Source organism: Dryobates pubescens, chromosome 1, assembly GCF_014839835.1.
Source record: "Dryobates pubescens isolate bDryPub1 chromosome 1, bDryPub1.pri, whole genome shotgun sequence".
NCBI lineage: Eukaryota > Metazoa > Chordata > Aves > Piciformes > Picidae > Dryobates > Dryobates pubescens.
Genome location: NC_071612.1, coordinates 11,278,409 through 11,301,965, shown reverse-complemented (window position 1 = coordinate 11,301,965; position 23,557 = coordinate 11,278,409). Strand labels below are relative to the sequence as shown.

The following is a 23,557-nucleotide window of genomic DNA, read 5'->3' as shown; positions in this document are numbered from 1 at the left end:
AGGACAGTTTAGGTAGACTTCTAGGACTTCCCCATTTTGTCATTTGAGGGGTTATTAGGAGATTAGAGAAGGAAAATACTTGAATTCTGAGTTTCAGTACTGGAGTTCATATGCTGTTAGCATATGATGTTAGGAAAAAGTTCTTTGCAATGAGGATGGTCGAGCACTGGACCAGGTTGCCCAGAGAGGTGGTTGAGGCCCCATCCCTGGAGATACTGAAGGTGAGGCACAATGGGGCTCTGGGAGACCTGATCTAGTTATGTCCCTTCTCACTGCAGGGGGGTTGGACTAGATGACCTTTAGAGGTCCCTTCCAACCCAGGTGATTCTATGATTCTGTGCTTCATTGGTATGCTTCACGAGATGAGGTGCAAGAGCTAAAAAGCTCTCTGTCAAAACACAGCTACATTCAGTATCTGTGGTTGGCCCCCAAGTAGACGATGACACGGTTTTCATACACCTTCTTCATAGTCTTCTCAATTTGCTTCAGAAATACTTGTGGGATTCTCCCACATAAAGTGTGCACTGTATCCAGAAACTTAGACTGCAGAGGGTAGTACAAGGACTGGAAGAGATTGTCTTCAAATGGAAACTAAAGAAAAGTAGAAAAAGAAAACAGTTATTAGTTTTCCCCAGTTACAAAACAGCATCATAGAAGCTTCTGTAAGATGCAGTATTATATAGGTAGGCAATGACTTGTCCCTCTCCTTCCCAGAGGATCATCAGAGCCTACCAACTTGAAACACTGGTCTCCTTGAGTGGAGGTGTGAACTTGCAACATTCCCATTGGAAACATGGATCTGTGTCTGTATACAAGCTTCTGCCTTCCCTGTGCCCAGAGGCTGTAGATGCCCAGGGAGGAGAACCTTGCATTGGGTATCCATGGATCAGAGCTGCAGTACCAGCAGGAAGAACTCCATTCAAAGTCTTTTCCACTTCCAGTATCATAGAAAAGCCATTTGTCAGCCTTTTTGGTTAGAAGTTTACTCTCATACAAAGGATTTGTTCAAACCACCTCAAATACACACATGCAGTAAGACAGCAGAGCCCAAAGCAACCTTCTCGTTTTGTCTCTGGTGGGTGCACAGGAAGCCCAGCTGTGCACAGCCTGATCTGCTGCAGTGACCCTACTAAAGCAGTCATCTGCACTGGAATGAAAGGACTGCCCCTGTAGAGATGGAAGACTTACATCACGTATCACTTCATAGAGTGCCTTGAAGGTAGGCTGTTTGTCATCATGGTAGACACCTCTATTGCCATGCAGAACAGAGACACCTTCTTCTTCTGCACCTTTGCAGTTGCTTCCATACATACAGTGATCAGGCCTGTAGTTCCACTGGCACGGGAACACATAGAGACACTCTGCCAGTGTCAGGAGGGGAAAAAAGACAAGACGTCAAACCAAAGTTACAGCAAATCGAACAGCAAATGTGTCCCTGTGAAACAGCTGGGATGGACAAGGAGGAAAACTTCAGTTACTTCCTTTGCAAATATCCCAAGTAGCAGCTAGACACAGAAGCTTCCTTTCCTCAGGTAATCAGCACTGTTAGACCTCAACTAACAGAAAGAGAGGGTAACACAAAGAATGAGTGTAAACAGAGAATGATTTAGGCTGGAAAAGACCTTGCAGGTCATTGAGTCCAACCATTAACCCAGCACTGCCAAGTCTGCTGCTAAATCACGTCCCTCAGCACCACATCTATGTGTCTTTTACATCCCTCAAGGAATGATGATTCAGTCACTTGCCTGAGCAGCAGAACTATAAACCAAGGGAGGATTTTACAAAGCTACAAGTGACAGAATCAAACCCAGAGAGCATTCACCAGGTGGCAAAATCCAGGGGTCCTCTGGCCTAGTAAGAATTTTTTGAGTTACACGAGGGACTGGAGCATCTCTCTTACAAGGAAAGACTGAGAGACCTGGGACTGTTTAGTCTGAAGAAGCAAAGGCTGAGAGAGGACCTTATCAATGTCTACCAGTGTCTGAAGGGGGGCTGTCAGGAGGATGGAGCCAGGCTTTTTTCAGAGATGCCCAGTGATAGGATGAGGGGCAATGAATATAAACTTGATCACAGGGAATTCCATCTCAACATAAGAAAAACCTTTTTTACTGTGAGAGTGACAGAGCCCTGGAGCAGGCTGCCCAGAGAGGCTGTGGAGTCTCCTTCTCCAGAGATCTTCAAAATCTGCCTGGATGCATTCTTGTATGACCTGCCCTAAGGGGTGTGACTCTGTGACTAGGGAAGCACACCCAGCAGTAAGGGTTATGCAAAATCCTGAATCCTTATGGAGGCAGCATGGGAAACCTTGCAAAGGATATCCAAGGTTTGCTGCTGAGGCCATGACAATTTGTTACACTGAGATACAGCAGAACACTAGGGGTAGTGTATTTTATCCTCAGCCCTTCTGAGAGTCATCATCCATTAATTTCACAGGTCTAGGTTATTTAAAGAAGAGTTTAATTTCTCAGAAGGGCTTAAAACCTCCTTTCTCCTACTGATGCTTTTTAGTCAAACTTCCTCCATACACCCACGGTATTTGCAATGTGCTTGTAATAAATCATCCCACTCCCTGGGACTTTTTTGCCTCAAAACCAGAGTACAATGAATCACTGCATGATGCTGGCAGGTCACGTCAGGAGCACTGATGACTGAATCCCTCTTTTGGCCTTTCCTAGCTCCCCAGGAAGTCTGCAGCTGCTCCTGCATGGTTCTTGAAGAAGGGGGAGAAAAAGTTTCTGAAACATTTTTTCCCTTAAGGTCTCCCTAGCAGGAGAGTTCTCCAGAAAGGGTAGACTGTAAGTGGTTTCCATTCAGTTTGACCTGTCACACCTTCAGAATTGCTCCCCAGTGCTGCTGAGAGGACAGGAAGAGCAGCAACGCCAGATCCAAACCCTCTCACACTTAATGGGGATCCTGTTGGTAACCCTGAGCAGATGTCTGCAAATACAGCTCATCAGCAGGTCACTAGGGAAAAAGGATGTCATGAGGTGCTTATTAGCTTTTGTACATGCCACTTGAGTGTTCCTGATCTCCTCACTGTGATGCTTTAGTGCATTTTCTGGGTGTCACAGCTGGACTCAGACTCAAGCTGCTCTTTGGATCCACTCATCATCTCAACAGGCTTTGGAGATGGGAGAAAGGTGACAACTCTTCAGCCAAGGCAGTGTATTTTCAAGCCAAGGCAGTGCATCTACAGAAAGCTAGTGGCAGCATTCCCAACTGATGCCTTCCCTGGCCAGTCCCCACAAGCCAGCAGTTTAAAAAGTCTGGTTTTCTGTTTTATTTGTGTCCGGTCCTTTTGTTTTCTTGTGCAGTCTGATGTTACATAGCTCATGAGAAATCATTTCCCAGTTAAAGACAAAGAGACTGCCCTGCAGAAAGGAGGGTCAACATGTGCATTTGATAGAGACTGCTCTCACCACAAAATGAAAGGATTTTTGCAACCTTAGTTTTTCACCTCCACATTTTGGTTAGCAGCTTGAGTTCAACTTCACAACTAATCTGGCTTCATCTTTTTCTTCCTCCAGTAGCCATAATTCCCATAACAGTCATTTCTTTGAGGGAAATTAACTTAGAATTTCATAATGAAGATTTATTCCACTTCATTATACTTTCCCTAGGACTGAGGGTAATACATGGTGTACCAGGGACACTGATGTTGGACATCTGTCTGCAGCAAACAGATGTTAGCTTCTCGCTTTGCTTTCACTCCCTCCTTCTATTTGCCTGGGTTTGGGCATATCCAATTACCTACCCTGTGACTCCTTAGAGAAAAGGAAAAGGGAACAGAATAAACAAAGATAAATCCAAACTTACTCTGTTCTTAATATCAGCTGAGGGAATAGGAAGTCACACAGGAAAGAAGGAAAAGCAAAAAAGAATGGATACTCAACAGCCATTCAGAGGCATGAAATAGGGTTCTCAGCTTCTCTGGGAAGCATGTACTATGCTATGGTTCTGAAAACCTTGCATTTCTCAGATGTTACTGGGTTTGGAAGTGCCTGAAGCCCTTTCTATATGATTGCTGCAAAATTCTTACAAGGGGCTGCATTCCTAGAAACTGCCTCAGCAGCTGTGGTAGAAATCATGCCCTCTCAAAGTTGCCTAAACTTCCAGCTCCTTGGAAATACACATTGAGGAGAACATGACTCCAGACTGAGGGAAAAAAGGACAAGCCAAAAGTATGGCATGTTGTCCTGCTGAGGCTGGACCATTCAGCTGAGAGGCTGGAAGCATCCTTCTCCAAAAGTAAGTTTTAGTGAAGGAGCAAAAGGAGGGAGTGCAACAGTTTTAGCCAAGGTATTGCAATGGCTGTGTCCATTTTCTGTTTCTATTAGCATTGTAACTGGTGTGCAGAAATACCAGAATCCAGCTAAATCTCATTAAATTTAGAGTATGGCAGTATAGCTCTTGAGAATGCTTGGCAATTGCACATTCAGATAAACATCCGAAACAAAAACGTTTTTCCAGCCAGGCCCTGGTCCAGCACTGCTCTTAAGCAGACACACAACCTGAACCTCATCCCTGCATTTGTTCATTAATGTTCTACTTCCTTATTTTCTCAGAATCTCCAGAAAACAGATTCACATGTTCAGTGGAACCATGTCTGAGCCCTGCTGCCCTGCACCACTTTCAGATGTGTTTTCCCAGGTTGTAAATCCTTGGGTTGTAAATCCTAGGGACACTTACACATTAAGCTCATGGCAGAGTAAATTATGTGTATTATAAATAACAAACAGCACTTATAGAATAGTCAAGACAGTTTCTTAACATATCATGACACCAAGAATCATTACTTACCTGGGTTGAAGTAAAAAATTATGTTTAGCAGATCCTGATCTCCCCATGTAATGTGATTTTTGTACTTCTGGTATAAGGGATACAACATCTCCTCCCAGCTCAAACCGCTCGGTATCATGCTGTTCTGCAGGGCACAAAACCAGAAGCAATGGGTTAATACCCTGAACAGTGATGTGATAGATGACTCTGAGCATGGCACCCACATATTTGTCAGTCTGCTAAGCCATGTCAGATACCTAGGTGAAAAATGAACTGCCAGGAAATGTTAGACCTGGGCAGGGTTGGAACAGCAGAGCTGACTGTGCTCCTGTTTATCTGAACAGGAAAGCAAGGTCTCCTGGGTCCAGCTCTGATGTCAGCTCCTGCTATTCACAATCTTCCTATTCTGAGCAACAGGAGGGAGAAAAAGTGGACAGATGCAAAAATGCAGGGACAAGGTGAAACCTGTGGTATAAAACCAAGGAAAACTGCAGGCTAAGAGTGATCTTCCCTGGGAATCATGATATTAAGAGCAAGGGTTTTTTTCAGCTCAAGGTGTTCCTGTAATGATACAGGGAATCCCCATCCTTCACTGAGGAACAAGACCATTCAGGGTAAATAAAGGTTTTAAACAGATTAGAGAATATGTGCTCAATGAGACCAGGAGAGATTTTACAAAACAGGGGAGGATGCCAGGAAAGATTTCCCCCCCTGATTTACATCAATTCATGGAGTCATTTGATCTGCAAGCAGGATACAAAGTTGTGTTTACAGCTGATGTAAAAACCACCCATTTCTTTTGATATTTGCATCAAGCTTCCAAATTTTAAAAGCAATAGAGTGACTGCACTGCAGATCCTTGAGTTTGTTCTGTTATGCACCCTTCCAAGGAAATGATGTATTAAAGACTCCAGTTTGACTCCTGCTAACAGAGCGCTTCATCTGCAAGTTCTCGGCGCTCCAGCCTCTTGGGCAAGTTTCACTTGCTTCACTAATCATTCTCACCAGAATTGCTTTTAGTATCCTTGCACAGATTCCATATGTTTCGGACTCTTTGTATTACAAACCTTCTATAATTTTATGCTAAGTTTTCCAAGAGGTTAAAAATGCAGCACTCATTTGTTCTGCAACAGCTGTACTTCTTCTCACCTTGAACTGCGTGCTGCGTATCCGTGTTAAATTCATTAGCATCACTCCGGAATTGACTCCAGTTGGCCCATAATAAGGGTGACGTGCAAAGCGACTGTACCAGCCAATCTTTGGTATCTCGTGTTCTGGGGCCATGGCAGCTAGCTGTGTGGAGTTGAACTCTTTCAGGATGTGCCAGATGTCCTCGATGGGCCTCAGGAAGAGAACATCAGTGTCCACATAGAGGAGAGAGTCCACGTCCTTTAAAATGACCTTTTGGGTTTGCACGGAGAGGAGAGGGAAAAGATGAAAAAAGAAACAGACAACAAAAAGGAAGATCACTGAGAATAGGTGCTTTTATTTTAAGCTGATAATTTGAAAGAGGTTATTGATTTATCAGCTAGATGTAATTACACACAGGAACAATAGCTAGCAGGTTATTGGCTTGTTGTTTGTTTTGTTGTGGGTTGCTTTTTACTGCGTGGCAAAACAGCTACCAGACCTCAGCGGCTGGATTCTAACCTTCATGCGAAAGAGCAGACCACTGATCTCTCAGAAATACCTGCAAGAACTATTTAGTATCAGTTCAGAAGCAAACTGCAAGGAGTATACACTGATGTGGCTTTGTTTTTTCTGCAACTGGTGGAACATATGGTGTCCTTCACAGACAGAAAGGGTAAGCTGGTGTAACAAAATCCTTTTCATCTCCATTTGGTATCCTTTCCTTATGTCTTTCAAATGACTGGTTTTGTCCTTCTAGGAGACTTACATTCAGCATTAATATATATACAAATGTTTCACAGTCGTTAAGAAAACACTAAGCATCAGAAAAATCTATGTGCATTCTTCTGAAGAAGAGAATTTGCTTAGCAAACAGAAGTGTCACATCCAAACTTAACAGGTGGGATTCTCAGCTCTGCTATCAGACTGTATGGGGAATAACCACAGTGTGGTATTCAATCTGTTCTTGTTGACAATGTTCCCCCTTGTGGCTATCCAAATCCTTACAAGCTCATTCATTAATTCATAAGTGCTTGCACAGCCCAAAAAGGCTCCCTAGTTGTTTGCACCAGTTAAGTAAGAAATATTAGCTAAAGCTGATCATCAGTTCCAAATGCCTTTTTTTGTTGGTTTTTTCTTTATTTATTTGCTAAAACTGTCCAAAAATTCCTGAAGGACTGAAATTTTCTTTGGTCTCAGCCCAAAGCCCAAGCCTGGAGAAGAGAATGCTCCAGGGAGACCTAATAGTGGCCTTCCAGTACCTGGAGGGGCCCTACAAAAAGGCAGGAGAGGCACTTTCCAAAGGCCTGAAGTGATAGGACAAGGGGCAATGGTTTTAAATTAAAGAAGGATTAGCTGTTAAGAACAAGTTCTTTATCATGAGGGTGGTGGAACACTGCAACAGGTTGCCCAGGCAGGTAGTTGAGGAGACATTCAAGGCTCTTGGCAACCTGATCTAGTGGAGGATGTCCCTGAAGGGGGACTGCAGGGGGGTTGGACTATTCCATGACTTATTTCACAGAATCACCAAGGCTGGAAGAGACCTCAAAGATCATCAAGTCCAACCTGTCACCACAGACCCCATGACTAAACCATGGCACCAAGTGCCACGTCCAATCCCCTCCTGAACACCTCCAAGGATGGTGACTCCACCACCTCCCTGGGCAGCACATTCCAATGGCGAACAACTTGCTCAGTGAAGAACTTTTTCCTCACCTTGAGCCTAAACTTGCCCTGGCGCAGCTTGAGACTGTGTCCTCTTGTTCTGGTGCTGGTTGCCTGGGAGAAGAAACCAACCACCTCCTGGCTACAACCACCCTTCAGGTAGCTGTAGACAGCAATAAGGTCTCCCCTGAGCCTCCTCTTCTCCAGGCTAAACAATCCCAGCTCCCTCAGCCTCTCCTCACAGGGCTTGTGCTCGAGGCCTCTCACAACTAGATACCCTTTATAGGTCTTTTCCAACCCAAACCATTCTATGATCCTATGATTCCCTCTTTCTTGGAAAAGCAAATCCAAAAGGCAGTTAATTCCCACCATGTTGTGGAACAGAACAACACACACCCCCATCCACTTGCAATGACACCAAAGCCAAACTCTCTTGTTTATGCAGGTAGCAATAAATTCTTTCAAAGGAATTGAGTTTCATATAAATTGAAATGTACTGTGATAGAAGATTATGTGTGAAACAGTGAACAACACTTTGAACAAGTAGGGGAGGGAAATTACCTTTCAGCACACTCAACAGGCATCCACTATGATGCCAAATCCATGAGTTCCCTTAAATGAGATTTTTCACCTGACTGAACATTTTGGGATTCAGACTGACTTTTAGCCAAGTTTAACAAATCCCTGACCTGTATTTCTGAAACAGTTAACTACATCTTCTTCCTACACAGCAGGACAAGCAGGAGAAGGCAAGTGTGTCTGCATTTGAAACAAAATCTATGCTTACATGAAACTCCCCAGTAAACAAATCAAACACAATCCTGGTCACTCTGCTGGATGGAAGGTCAGAATAATACACCATTTTCCCATACAAAATACAAAGCAGCACGTGGAGGTCTCATCTCAAGAAGGGAGTAACACAAGTAGTTCTGTAACACAGTAACAGCTCAGGGGTAAATATTTGCAAACATTAAGTATCCTGGAGTTCAATATTGAAAAAAACAACCAAACAAAAAACAAACCAACCGCAAAACAACAAAACCCAAGTAACAAAAGACAGCTACTTTAAGAGTAAATCAATACAAGGCAGTTGGAGAGAAGAGTTTTTCAGTGCTTGGATATTCTGGACATTGTATGTTGTTCTGCAGCACCTAAAAGCCTTAATTCATAAGGACTTACTGTGTGAAGTCATATAAAATCAAAGTATATTAAACCCCAAAAACCACCCCAAAATTGTCTGAGAAAGGAGATTTTGGACTGATTTTCAGTGCCAACAGCCTGTGGTACCAGAGACCTTGCTCCAGCCTCCTCTGCCCAAAGCAGATGCTGCTCAGCTGGGGCAGGCTCAAGGGGTAACCAGAGGGACATAAGTGCAGGTTCACAGTGACACACATCTGACTCGGAGCACCAGCTATGCAAGACAGGGTCTGGTAGCCTGAGTTCAGGTTTGCAGCACAAACCATGTAGAGGTGCCTAACTGTGGTTTCTGAAAGGAATGATCAGGTATCCAGTTTTGGGCTCCCCAGTTCAGGAGAAACAGAGATCTGCTGGAGGCAGTCCAATGGATAGCTACACGGATGATTAAGGGACTTGAACATCTCTGCTATGAAAGGAGACTGAGAGACCTGGGGCTCTTCAGTCTGGAGAAGAGAAGGATGACAGGGGATCTTATCAATGCCTATAAATATCTGAGGGGTCGGTGTCAAGATGAAGTTGCCAGGCTCTTTTGGATGGTGCCCAGTGACAGGACAAAGAACAATGGGTACAAGCTGGAATATAGAAGGTTCCAACTCAACATGAGGCTCCACTTCTTTGTAGTGAGGGTGATGGAGCCCTGGAACAGGCTACCCAGATCGACTGTGGGAGGCTTTTAAAACCTGCCTGAATGTGTTCCTGTGTGACCTGCTCTAGGTGACCCTGTTCTAGCAGTGGGGTTGGACTTGATGATCTCTAGAGGTCTCTTCCAACCCTTACATTCTGTGCCTCTGGCTTAACTGTGCTTGCTGCCTCCTGCCTCTACAGGCATTTCCAGCTTGAAAGAACTGTGATTTTGAGGGTTTTGCTGCTATGCAGAGTATTCTTAGTAGATCTGTCAAAAAGTTCTGCACATCACTGGCTATATTTAGCCTGGCACATTGCTTAAATACTCAATTATCTGTAATTTGATTTCACAACTGCTGTCTCCATAGATTCTCCCTGTGCTGGCAAGGTTGGCAATAACACACTACTTTGTAAACACATGCTGGTGCATTGTCAAGATGTGCTACCTAATGGTCTGCACTGCCAGCATAGCAGATTATCAATTAGGCAAAATGAGGGATACATCACTAATCTTGATGCTAATGTAGCAGTACCACAAAGCTGAGTTACTAAATTGTAGTAAGCAATCATCTCAAGTTACAGAAGAGAGGGAGACTTTTGATGCTTGGCATCTATTCCCAGTGCTCCCACTGATCTACTACGTTGGATACTTCAGTGTACTCCAGAGGACAGCTATAATAGAGGGATATTGCTAATCTACCTTAAAAGCTCTTAAGCAGATTAAGTATTTTGAGAAGGGTTCTAAATGTTAGTTACTATTAGAACTAAAATCATCCAAAAATCCCTTAAGCATTTCATGATACTCTAGCTGACTGTTTTGGTAGTTCCAAAGCAGCAATACAGTGACAGCTGCAAGCCAGCTCTATGGTATCCAGCACTCATGAGACCAGAAGGAAGTTTTTCACCTGGTGTCTTAACATCCATGTTAAAGAAAACAGTTTCAAGTCACTGCTCAGAGTGTTACTCTCCTAGGTTATATTTAGAGTTTCATTTTATGCTCATGGGAAGATCCACAACTTCATTATTCTGCCTCTGCAGATCCCATTGATGGTTTTATTGTAGAGTGCAGCAGGAGATTTAGGCTTGTGAGATTACATGGAGGATCAATTTGCTTGCCCTGCATATAAGTGACAAATGTGATCAGATGCTGCAGAATGCCTCTATGAAATGCAAGATGTAGTACTCTCTCCTTTAATATTTCAGCAACCCAAGAGGATTCAACAAGTTGGGAATATGTACATCAGCCTGTCACCCAGGACAAAACAGTTCATTACTATGAGCTGCAGGATCACATCCCAGAGCTCTCCTTTTATCAGTGAGTTAAACTACTGAAAGATTCTCACACAGTTTTCCCTTAACACATTCCTCACACCCTCCAGTCCACTCTCACAAGCCTGCTGGTGCTGCAGGAGAAAGATTTCTTTGGCAGGAGAGGTACTTGTGAATCAAAGGCTCACATTCCACTCAGGCTTAGCATTATCAGGAGCAAGGCAATTTGCACAACTGAGGGCTAAACAGCTGATAAACTCAACTACTGTTCTCCTGGGGTCCTTCCTAAAGCCAGTCACAATTTATGCTGCTGCAGGAATAAATGCTCAGAACAGGGAAGGAGAAGGAAAAAAGCCTGCTGGTATTTAAAATATAAGCCAAAATAGTTCTCTAAACAATGACACCAGAAACCCTCCCCTCCTGCTCTGTGCAGTCTGCATTTCTGTTGTCTCATCTAAGGGGGGACATCAGAGTCTAGTTATTGAGCACTAGATAAAAATAATACTGGCTGATAATAACCAGAAACAGCCTAAGCTTCTGCCAGGCTGTGAACGTGAGTACCAGAAGTCCAAGTGGATGCTTGCCACCTCAGCTATTACTACAACTTATTTTCTTTACCATATCCACAACAGCTTGGTGTCAGCTACAACTGCTCTTGGACAGCCCCTCCTGTTCAAAACCATAAACCTCAGCCTGACCACACACAACATTTTTCAGCTGCCCCAAGAGAAACAAATATTCACAGTTGAAGCTGTCTTCTACTTTTGCTGAGACAACATGCAACAGTCCAATATTCCTCACCAAGAAGTTACTGGAGAACTTTGGCAACATGTGAGTGACAAAAATAGGAACCAAAAAAGCACTGCCCAGCCTAAAGGACTCAGCATGAATACAAACCCCTTTTCTGTCCTCAGAGGGGTGATGACAAATTAGAGTGAAACCATTTCTGCGCTGAGTGTGCTAAACTACCACAGAAATAGGAAGACTGAAGAATTGTATTTAGCCAGTGAACTAAACCACATCTGAGCACATCCTACAAACAATCTGTATGGAAGAAGATGACACCTCTGAATTATTTTCCAGGTGATATAAATATTTATTCAAGGAAGACAGGACGCCTGCTGAACTTAGAGTTACTTTCAGCCCATCTGGCCTTTGTGCATTTGACAGCCCCTCCCCCACTAAATGGCAGATAAACAGAACTGCTGACAGCACATACTTTCTCACATATGTATTCACAGTCTATGTATCTGGATGTGCAGCTGCTCCTGATTGTTTCCATCTGAGAAAGTAAAGATTTCTTTGCTCATGAGACAGCAATGAAGAAATCTGGATCATGTGAATAGCATGTCACTTTGTTGGAGTCACCCCAAACAACTGCAATGCATAAGATGTTTTTGACAAATGTTCTCAGTTCCACAGAGATCACCTCATGCAGAAGTTAATTCCTGATATTTCTGCATATACAAAACTGTTACCAAAACTTACATATTTTCCAGGTTCACTACACAACTACAAGTTGTCCTGTCCTGTTAACCCAGGACAACAGTAAAGAATACAGATTTTCAGAGGACCTGAGGATCCCAGGATATAGAGGGCTCTTGTGTGAAATCTGACTTTGGGCACACTGAAATTATTACCTTGAGGGCAAATCTGACAGACCTGGAAAAAGAAATAAAACTTGAAGAGAAGGGATTGCTGAAAACACCAGTCTGAGGGCTAACATATGGAAAAGGAGATAATGGGTAAAGAGGATATGATGACTGCACACTGAAAAGAATGTTATTTATGGAAGGCATGCAGAATCTATCCTGCAAGCATCTGCCCTGAAAGAGCTCTCACTCTGAGTTTTAATAGTCTGAGAGGCCAATGGAACTAGAAACAAATAAGAAACACACATCCTTTGCTAGCAGGAGAAAAAGCCAGGCTGGATTTCTGTCTTGTTTTGGTTTTGTGTGTGTGTTGTTTGTTGTTGTTGAGTTTTTTTAAGTGGCTAAAGCACAGATTAAAATACCTTTAAGCAGATGTTTCAGCCTGACAATGGTTTTTACATCACACCAGCAAAACTTCCTTTCTGTGGAGTTAACCTTTTCCTAAAGCAACCTACTCAGAAATCCAGGTGCCTTACCGGAAGAAAAAGGCGCTGGGCAGCACACGGTTTGAATAACTTCTTCCATTCCTGAGCGTTTCCTACTGAGAAGGTTATTGGGTAAATGTGGTGTTCAAACTTCTTGGTGTGTGAGGAAGGCCATTCCTTTAACTGAAAGACATGGGGGGCAGGAATTAGACACCACATGCTATGTAGCTTTTTGAAAATACAAGCATGCAGAAGGAACTGATAAACCACGGACAGCAAAAAAGTGCTCGGCTGCCAGTTGTTGACTTCAGTGTCCTTTTGCTCAGAGATCTGTGGCTTATAACTCATTTATTTACTTCCCAAATGACCAAGACACTCACCTTCTTCTCAAATTCAGGCCTGAGGGAATCCTCAGCAAAGATGTGAAAACAGAGCCTCCTGTTGCTGAAGAGAACTGCTGATTTCAGCATGATCAGCGTCTCCTCCAGCCGGTCCCCACATGCCACCACTGCCAGATGCATGCATTGTTGCGATGACGGGGGCTCTCTTGCACGCTTCTGCTCTCCAAGCTTTCTGAAAATCCACAAACAGGCACAGAAAAAAACACTGAGGTAAACATCAGGAGAGTCAGGCATCGCAACAGGGAGGTGGTGGAGTCATCATCCCTGGAGGTGTTCAAGAAACTGTGGATATGGCACTTCAGAGAATGGTTTAACGATCATGATGATCATAGGTGGATAGTTGAACTCAATGAACTTAGAGGTCGTTTCCAGACAAAACAATTCTATGATTCTATGTCAAGGTTTTTCTTTTCCCTTTCATCCTGCAGGGGATCAGGAGGTTTTTTCCTGACTGACTACCCACAGGGGCATGCAAGGGGCATTGCAGTTTTGTCAGCGGCACTGTTAAAACGACAACACAAAGACACAGGCTATTTGTGGCTTTCCATGGTTATTCCAACACCTCTGGATTTGCAGAAATCACTGCAGTGCATACACAGATGAAACAAACTCAACAGCACCTCAAACCAGACAACAATTTGCTCTGAGAAAACAATACCTTTATATTTCCGTGTCCCCGTCCCCCCCTCCCCCCGCTCCCTATTAAGAGGTGATGAAGCCAGAAAGACCTTACTACTACTCAGCAGCCCACACGAGGCAGATTACAGAACCACATCCAGTAATTTCATTACCAGGCCCATACCTTTTGGCTAGACTGGCAGAAGACATCCATACTTTAAAAAAAAACATAAATAAAAATCCACTCCATCCATATGTAAATTATTCTAGCAGTTAATTATTTTTGCTGTAAAAAATGCAAGCCTTAATCCTGCCCTGAAGGTACTGGCACAGTTTCAAAGGACTGCTCTCCACTTCACCCCACCACATCCCAGAGACTTTGCTAAAATAAGAGATTTTAAAAAAACAAACAGATTCACGTGTCCCAGATGAATCAAGAGTATAGCCCACAAGCAGTCAAGGGCCAAATGATGGGGGGTTTTTACTTAGCACCCACATCTGTGCAGGCTTTAAATGCAGTGTGCCCAGGCAGCCAGGAGGGCCAATGGCATCCTGGCCTGCATCAAGAACAGTGTGGCCAGCAGGAGCAGGGAGGTCATTCTGCCCCTGTACACTGCACTGGTTAGGCCGCACCTCGAGTACTGTGTCCAGTTCTGGGCCCCTCAGTTTAGGAAGGATGTTGACTTGCTGGAATGAGTCCAGAGAAGAGCAACAAAGTTGGTGAGGGGTTTGGAACACAAGCCCTATGAGGAGAGGCTGAGGGAGCTGGGGTTGCTTAGCCTGGAGAGGAGGAGACTCAGGGGTGACCTTATTGCTGTTTACAACTACCTGAAGGGAGGTTGTAGACAGACGGATGTTGGTCTCTTCTCCCAGGCGGCCAGTACCAGAACAAGAGGACACAGTCTCAGGCTGCGCCAGGGGAGGTTCAGGCTAGATGTTAGGAAAAAGTTCTATACAGAAAGAGTGATTGCCCATTGGAATGGGCTGCCTGGGGAGGTGGTGGAGTTGCCATCACTGGAGGTTTTCAGAAGAAGACTTGATGGGGTGCTTGGTGCCGTGGGTTAGTTGTTTAGGTGGTGTTGGATTGGTTGATGGGTTGGACGCAATGATATTGAAGGTCTCTTCCAACCTGGTTTATTCTATGTATTCTATGTATTCTAATTTCAGTAAGATTATAGGGGTATCTGCATGTAAAAGGCACGCTGAGGGCACTTGGCAGCCAGAAGCATCAGGGGGTTGTGGGTTTTTTTGGAGTGTTGAAGACATTTTGAAAATATGGCTTTTTGGGTTTTGTGTATGTGTGTGTGTGTGTGTCCCCATCAGTATGAGAGTAAAATCACATCCTCCAGGAACACATCTACCATTTTGTATTCACACCCCAACATAGATCACGTTTATACTCCACTGGATGGATCAGTCCTGACAAAGCAACTAAATCAGAAGCAGCATCATCATTATAGGTGAGTTAAAAAAGCTAATCATTGACCACTACCAGTTCTTGTCACTGAACATAGGACATCAATCCCTGCTCCCTCTCAGTGCACACAATTACATACATACAAGTAATCAGTAATGCTAATACTAGAAACAAAAGCTTTACATGAAGGGAAAAATTACAGTTAATAAAGCTGTCGTTATCTCTTTCCAGACATGAAAATGCTGCTCTGTGTAACAGCAGTGTTCTATACTATAGACTTACCCACTTCTGTGCTCAGGAATACCAGCCATTGGTACTTCACTGACTAGACAAAGCAACATGTTTCATTAAGGGTTTAATGTCTTAGGGTTTAGTTTTAATTAAACCCCAATTTCATCAGTGCATAAATAATGGAATACTACGTCTATGTGAAGTGGTATTTACTTTCCAACCTATTAGTGTAAAAACCACTGAATTATTGAAGTGAATAATTAGCTGCTCACACAGATCCCCTTTTCCCCCCTTCTCCCTATCTCTTTAATGTTTCCTCTTAATTGAGTCTCTAAATCAAACCATATGCAGGATGAGAACTGCTTTGATATAGCTCGTGGCAACAGAATTCACTGGGAGAGAGACTAAATTCCCAGCTTTTATTGCAACGTTTCAAACCTCAGCATAAGCTTTTCTTTGCAAATCTGAGCCACAGTGAACTCTGTAGTGAAAAATCCAGTATTAGCAGACAAGCACTTCCAACAAACAGACTCAGCGGCAGCAACCCTTGATGAAAGTAGACTGCCCCATAAGCCCATGGGAGCTACAGATGAACAAGAGACATCTTGTCTGCCAACAAAGACACCCCTCCCAGCCCCAGAGAATAGAGGAGAAAGCTGAGCCTTGGAGATGAGGAATTATGACTTCTGAAGGCCTGGGGTAAAAGGGTTCAGGAGCTTGCAATGGCCTAAGTAGGAATAAAAATCCCAGAGAAAGGGCACATGAGATAATATTTGAACTACCTCAGTAGTAGTCTGGGATACTGAAGGCAACAGTTGGTGAGAAAAAGTGGCAACAGGGTACAGAAGAAAGCTGGGACACAACATTTGATTCTTTTCAGTAAGTACATAAGGAAACTAAAAGCAAAGGTGAACTGGAAAGCAAGATAAAAGAATGTCATAGCAGGATGCATTTAACAGCATTTTAGCTCAGCCTTTGCAAAACTTATGATCCAGACAAATGGCTGTGCTGGCTTCTCTGGATCCTCTCTTGAAGATAAGAAGGCTTCCACCACATGTCATCAAGAGAGAAACTGGGGGTTGAAAGTTGTGGAGCAGCTACTTCTTTTCTACCAGGGTTAGGTTGGGCTGGGCACCAGAAGCCTTCTTGTTTAAGTAGACTTACTGGGTTATGCAAGGCCTTCTCTAAGCTGAGGTTTCATAGAAGGTACACACTAAATTCTGATTCCATGCAGTGTGTCTCCTCTAATTGCCAATGTTTATCATGTAGTTATCAGTGGTTGATGCAGACATACTGGGAAGCTAAGAGTTTTGCAAGCACTACCTGCTCAGGCCTTACTAGACAACAAAGAAGAGATGAAAGACATATTTTGTTTCAAAGGCTGGAGTATACTGTGGTAAATTGTACAAAGGATAAAATTGGTTACATAGAATAAAATGCAAGAATATACTGCCAGATTATCAACCTAAGGTGTCAGTAGGCTTGTGACATAGAGAAGTTCTGAGGTAGTGGTTAAAGGGTAAGTGACCTCCAATTTTGGCTCTTTCAGTAATCAGCCCCTACAAAGCTCTGGGCAAGTCATTAATTCTTTATGCTTGTAGTTGTTTTACCTGTAAAATGGGACCAGTTGTTACAGCAGTAACAGTTAGCTACCTCAAGAGACTCCCAGGCACATTAAAGAGCACATCGATCCCCAGAGCACTACAATGGCTAGTAGCCAATTCTTCCTAACATTTATATGTGCATTCATTCATTTATAGTCCAACTTATTGGTTATGGATAGTCTATAATTGGATTTTACAGTCTAAATTGAATGCTTAAATGCGTCTAAACCAATAGAGCAACTCGGGCTTAAAAGTTTAATGTGTTTGATGTGAACAAATAAAACCCCCTATATATACAAGGTCCCAGTTGCCTTCATAGCCTTCTAATTTCAGTAGGCAAATATAGCTTGTCAATATATAAATCTAACTTCTATAACATGTCAAACTCTTTGCCCTCTTCCCTCTTTTACCCATCTGTTCAGCGAAAATTGCTTCCTGCTCTCCCTTACCTGCTGTTACCCTATTATATGGCTTTAAAATTAAGCACTGTTGCCTAAGATGAAGCACTGCAGAAAGGATCACAAAATAACTGCAGAAATTCCCAATGAAACAACTGAAGACAGACTTGATACAATACAGGGCAACAAAACATTTATAGCAAAGGCCTCCCAACAGTACAGACCAGCTCCCATCCAGTTGCTCACAGCATTTTATTTACTGCATACATTTTTCTTCTGACAGGCATGGGTACTGACACAGAGGAAGCCTGAGTGCTCAAGCACAATAGTGTACATTTCTAGGTCTTAAAGTTGATATCACATGCAATTTTCTTATTAGTCACAGCCAAACTGTCTCAAACATAATTAACCCAAAACCTGTCTAAATCAATCCAGATCCATTCAAAATACTGCATTCCCATCTCATTACAGAGCCTGCTCATCTATTCAAGCCTTCAAATTTATTCCTGAAAGACAATGCATGCAGATTCTCACAAAATGCAATATAGTTGTTAAGTTTCTGAAACCTTCTTCACATTATGATCTCATTTGTTCTTGCAGAGTTAACAGAGTTAGATTTAGGCATTGTATCAAAAGTGGTGATTCATTAAATAGGCTCCTCTCCTGACAGTCAGCACTGAGTCAACATCCCAACCTTGGCTCCATTATACAAACCACACTCTCTCACACCCTTTAAAACATAAATTAGAAAAGCTTTAAATGCTTTAAAATAAAGATTTCTCATTTTAATGCAGATGCACAACATGGACTGTGGCTTTGTAGTTGCTGACAATCAAAAAACAGTTGAAGTTTTGAGCCTCCTTCTACTGCTCAACTGGAGAAAACCACTTAAAACCAGGATGGATGTTTGCATCTTACTCTTTAATCAACTGAGTTCTTTGTTAGACAAGTAGGAGGTATTTGGGCCTTCATCATGTTATTCTAGGCTATCAAACTCAAGCCAAATTGTGTGTGCACACAGGCTGCAAACAAGGAAAAAGTATCTTGACAGGTTGCCATATAGGAGATGTTTTACTTTGGAAAAGTTACTTTCAGGGAACTAAATGTGCTGGCAAAGGTTTGCTTCCAGAGTCTTTGCCACGCTGGTTTAATAGAAAGTGTGGTCACATCTGCCCTTCAAATGTAAAACAACCCTTTTGCTTTTTGATACTTTGCACACGTTGGTTTGGCACATACTTAGAATTCTTCAGATGAAAAAAATCTTTCTGAAGGCACAGGACTTGTTAATTCCAAAAGGAAGGATTAGGAAAAAACAGCAAAGCTAACCACAAACTTAAATGTAATGTTCATCTAGATTGGCAAAACATACCTGAGGAGGAAAGCAGGACACTATTTACTAATGTTTGCTAGGTGCCAGCCAGCCAATGGTACGTGATTAGATGAAGCTGTTGTCGTGCTTGAATACTTCCATTAGGATAAAGCCTGCCTTTCATAAAACTGAAAATCTTTTTTGTCTTCTATTACCACCATGTGACTACAGCAAATAGTACGACAAAACCCCAGTTAAAAACCCATTCACCTTTTCTGCAACATAACTGACCTCGTAAAGCAAACACACCCCCTAGATAAGCCTTTGATTATTTCTGTGTTCAGCCCCAAACCTGAATCCTTCTGACAAAATTACACAAATCAACTTGGCAAAACTGAATTAAAGCAATTCTTACATTCCCATAAACAAATCTTCACTTGGCTTACTCGAATCAATCATGCAATCTATGTATTGATACATATACCATGATCAGATCACAAGATCTTACAAGGTCATAACCAGATCAGTTACCCTGAAAGAATCAGATCTCCAGTCAGAATCAAATGTCCAATGGTAGGACATGGGGTAGCAAGTGTAAGCAGAGGCATAGGAGGTTCCACATGAACACAAGGAAAAAACTTTTTTGCCCATGAGGGTGACAGAATACTGCAACAGGCTGTCCAGAGTCTCCTTCTCTGGAGACATTCAAGACCCACCTGGATGTGTTCCTGTGTGACCTGCCTTGTGTGACCCTGCTCTGGCATGGGGGTTGGACTGGATGATCTCTATAGGTCCCTTCCAACCCCTAATATTCTGTCATTGTGAGTGATTCTGTGATATATGATCTCTCAGATCAAGTTTAAAGGAAAAAATCCTCCTTTGCTGACAAAGAGTAATTAAAATAATTATTTCTATTGTGAGATTGAATAGGCAGCAACAACCCTTCACAAGGCGACATGGATGTGCTTTATGGTAAGCATATGCGTCGTCTGTTAAATCAATGAGCAGTCACTCCTGAAGTTAGTAACTGCTGAAATCATTGCCTGTTTCTTCCACTCCAAATTCAAGTGCCTTGGAAACAGACTCACATTGCTTCTAGTGTATCCTGGATCAGGCTTTCTAAAGCCAGGTAGATCCCACCACCTGATGCCTTCACAGAGCAAGTGTAGACAGGATTCACAGTATCACAGTATCACCAAGGCTGGAAGAGACCTCGAGGATCATCGAGTCCAACCTGTCCCCACAAACCTCATGACTAGACCATGGCACCAAGTGCCACGTCCAATCTCCCCTTGAAGACCTCCAGGGATGGTGACTCCACCACCTCCCCGGGCAGCACATTCCAATGGGCAATCACTCTCTCTGTGTAAAACTTCCTCCTAACCTCCAGCCTAAACCTCCCCTGGCACAGCCTGAGACTGTGTCCTCTTGTTCTGGTGCTAGTTGCCTGGGAGAAGAGACCAACCCCTTCCTGGCTACAACCACCTTTCAGGTAGTTGTAGAGGGCAATGAGGTCACCCCTGAGCCTCCTCTTCTCCAGGCTAAACAATCCCAGCTCCCTCAGCCTCTCCTCATAGGGCTTGTGCTCAAGGCCTCTCACCAGCCTTGTTGCCCTTCTCTGGACACCTTCTGGTGTCTTGATGTCCTTCTTAAACTGAGGGGCCCAGAACTGGACACAGTACTCAAGGTGCGGCCTAACCAATGCAGAGTACAGGGGCACAATGACTTTCCTGCTCCTGCTGGCCACACTATTCCTAATGCAGGCCAGGATGCCATTGGCCTTCTTGGCCACCTGGGTACACTGCTGGCTCATGTTTAGGCAGTTGTCGATCAGCACCCCCAGGTCCTTCTCTGTTTGGCAGCTCTCCAGCCACTCTGACCCCCGCCTGTAGCTCTGCATGGGGTTGCCGTGGCCAAAGTGCAGCACCCGGCACTTGGACTTGTTAAATGCCATCCCACTGGACTCCGCCCATTTGTCCAGTCGGCCGAGGTCCCTCTGCATTCCAGAACGGCACCCATGGGCAGGTACCTTTGCCCCCAAAATCTTCTTTTTTATGTATATCCTAAATTAAATAGTTTTTATTTAGTAATAAGTAACTGGACCCACAGAACAGTGCCTCCGTTACACAAACTCCTGATGGTACCAGTGGCGCAGAATCATAGAATCACAGAATGGTAGGAGTTGGAAGGGACCTCCAGAGAGCATCGAGTCCAAACCTGCTGCCAAAGCAGGATCACCTAGGGCAGATAACACAGGAACGCATCCAAATGAGTTTTGAAAGTCTCCCGAGGAGACTCCACAACCTCTCTGGGCAGCCTGCTCCAGTGCTTCTTCACCCTTACAGTAAAGAAGTTTTCCTTCATGTTGCAGTGGAACTTCCTGTGTTCCCGTTTGTATTCATTGCCCCTTGTTCTATCACAGGACACCACTGAAAAGAGCCTGGCCCCTTCTTGACACAAAGAAGCAGAATCATGCCCTGCCAGGAGATGTGAGGGGGGAAAAAATACAAGAACCAAGGCCCACAAACAAACAAAACCAACACCCCCCCTCAACCCCAAAAAACACCAAACCTCCAAACACCAAAAGCAAAACGACAAAAAACAACCAAACAACACCCAAACAAAGCTCCCCACCCCCCCCAAAAAACCAAACCAATCCCACAAAACAAACCCAAAAAACCTTTTAATAAAAGACATGGTTTGAACGCAGCATGCCTCTCTTTTCCTTTGTTGTGTGGCTGACCTTGAAAAAAAGTCCTTGCAAAGTCAATAAATAAAAGTTAGATAATGTCAAATTTTGGAAGAGGAAGATGCTCTCTGAAAAGCTCATTGAAATGAAACAGTTGGTTACACTCCCCAGTGGTGCCATACTTCCTGGGCTCCTTCTTTCAGAGTCCTTCTTGATTTCCATGATAATCGCAGAGATATGCCTCGAAGAAAAATGACTTCAGGAGGTACAGTTGCTAGTGGAAATAATCCTGCCTTAATACGTGCATTTGAATTCTGCCCATGACCCATTCTCAGCCACAGTAAACATCTCATGCATTCAGTGGAGTAACAACACTTGGAAGAAACCAAGGGCTTTAATAAGTGAAGGAATAAGAGCTCAAAAACACAGAGGAGTAGTCTTTCATTCAGAACATCTCTGTGAAATCATGAATCAAAGACACAAAGACATACCAAGTTAATTAGATATATGAGGTCACGCTGACCATAATATAGTTGGAATGCAAAGAGAAAAACAGCCCTCCACCCACCAACAGCACCCTGCCCAGATCTTTTTCTGCAGTAATTACAGTTTTTAACAAAATATTCTGCCTGCAAGGTGTGGAAAGAGGAAAAACAAAGCCAAGACTGCAAACTATTTTTTTAAAGTTTTGCTAAATTAATTTACATATAAAAAGCATTCAAAACAAAGAGCTCAAGAGCTTAAAATCCACCGGTGCCTCGCAGTTTGGAAACCAGTGGTACCCCACAGGACCAGCCAGCCACCTTTTCCCTAGAGCATTAATGAGCAATTCGCAGAAGCTCAGCTCCCGAGACTGACAGCAGCTCCTCAATGACTCCAGCCGGCGAGGACCACATTCCTCACACAAGCTTTCAAAACAAGGCCAAATCGAATAGAAAAGCCGGTATTTCCGAGGCTGTCCTCGCACAGTCACGCAAAAGAGGCATAGCTGCACTCGGACGCTGGAACCGGAGGCGGAGGTAAAACCTCCACGTACTTTCCTGACATCCCTGGCGCAGCGAAAACACGCAGGCAAAAGTTTATACTTCCACAGACACGGTGATTTGCGCAAGGGTTCCTAACCACGGGGCGCTGCCAGAAGCGAGGGAAGAGCGATCTGAGAAAGGGAAGCGCTCGAGGGAACGGGCGGCAAAGCGACAGCAGAGAGGGGCCACAGCAGCGGCGACCCACGGGCACGCGTGGGGCTGGGCACGCCTGGCAGCGGCCGTGCTCCGCGGGCGGACCGACACTGGGCAGGAGGAGCCCGGCAGCCTCCCCGCCGAGGACTAGGACCGGGGGCTGCCACGCGTGGGGCGTCGTCCGGACACGCGTGGGCCGGGCGAGCTCCCGCGTCCCGGGAGCGCGTAGGCGGTGCCAGCACCGTTACCTGGCGCTGGCGAGTTTACTGCCGCTCCTCGGCGGGCTCCTGCTGAGGCGCGGCTGTCGGCGGGCTAGCGGCGCGGCGGGGCGGGCGGGCGCGGAGGGTGCGGGCGGCGGTCGTGGGGGCGCGGCGGCACTGCCCGCCAGCAGATAGAGCAGCAGCAGGCTACCGAGGCACAGCAGAGCTGCCGCCACCTTGCAGGAGAGCCGCATGGCGCGGGGGGTCAGGCCGCCCGCCCGGCCCTCAGCCCGCCCGCCGACGGCATCGCCCGCGGCCCGGCCCGGCTCGGCTGGGCTCGGCGAGGGGACGTGGCCGCCGAGCCCCGGCCCGGCTGCCGGCAGAGGGGCGGGGCGCGCCCTACCGTAGTATCTGGAGTAGCCGCCCCCGCCCCGCGGCCCGGCAGTGCCAGTGGCGAGCTGGCTCTGCAGCTCTCACCCGTCGCCACAGAACCCCCGGGAGAGGGTTCGCAGGCAGAGGTAAGGGGCTGGCTTTGTAAAAGTCTTTCTGTTTAATAACGCAGCCATCGAGTAGCGTTTGCTCGTTATAGGAAGAAAGCGGAAGGGAAGCAAGGCACTGGGACCCTCGCTGCCGGCAGGTTCTGTTGCACAGAGGTACCTTGGACTTGTAGACTCCGCGAGCATCTCTTGTGCAGCTGTGCTTTGAAAGATGGGCAGGAAAAAAAGCGAAAGAGGAAAATAGTCTCCGAGGCATCTTTTATCTGTGTTAATAGG

The 23,557-nt window shown here is 44.6% G+C and overlaps 1 protein-coding gene across 1 annotated transcript; it reads right to left on the bottom strand.

Moving 5' to 3' along the window:
• Nucleotides 1-264: 264 nt before the first annotated feature.
• Nucleotides 265-23,150, bottom strand: GXYLT2 (glucoside xylosyltransferase 2). Its single transcript, XM_054161375.1, has 7 exons — nucleotides 22,833-23,150; nucleotides 13,120-13,312; nucleotides 12,791-12,922; nucleotides 5,929-6,180; nucleotides 4,801-4,924; nucleotides 1,189-1,361; nucleotides 265-591 (listed from the first exon to the last, which is right to left on the bottom strand). Exons 1-7 carry the CDS (start codon nucleotides 23,036-23,038, stop codon nucleotides 409-411), a joined length of 1,263 nt encoding a protein of 420 aa, XP_054017350.1. The 5' UTR covers nucleotides 23,039-23,150; the 3' UTR covers nucleotides 265-408.
• Between the last annotated feature and the right edge of the window lie 407 nt (nucleotides 23,151-23,557).

What these genes read in the sequence shown, in the direction of transcription:
- GXYLT2 (XM_054161375.1), bottom strand. Translation starts at nt 23,038, where the DNA reads ATGCGGCTCTCCTGCAAGGTGGCGGCAGCTCTGCTGTGCCTCGGTAGC. An exon ending in AGTAAACTCGCCAGCGCCAG is followed by an intron (nt 13,313 to 22,832) that starts GTAACGGTGCTG and finishes GTGGATTTTCAG; the next exon opens with AAAGCTTGGAGAGCAGAAGC. An exon ending in GGCCTGAATTTGAGAAGAAG is followed by an intron (nt 12,923 to 13,119) that starts GTGAGTGTCTTG and finishes CATGTCTTTCAG; the next exon opens with TTAAAGGAATGGCCTTCCTC.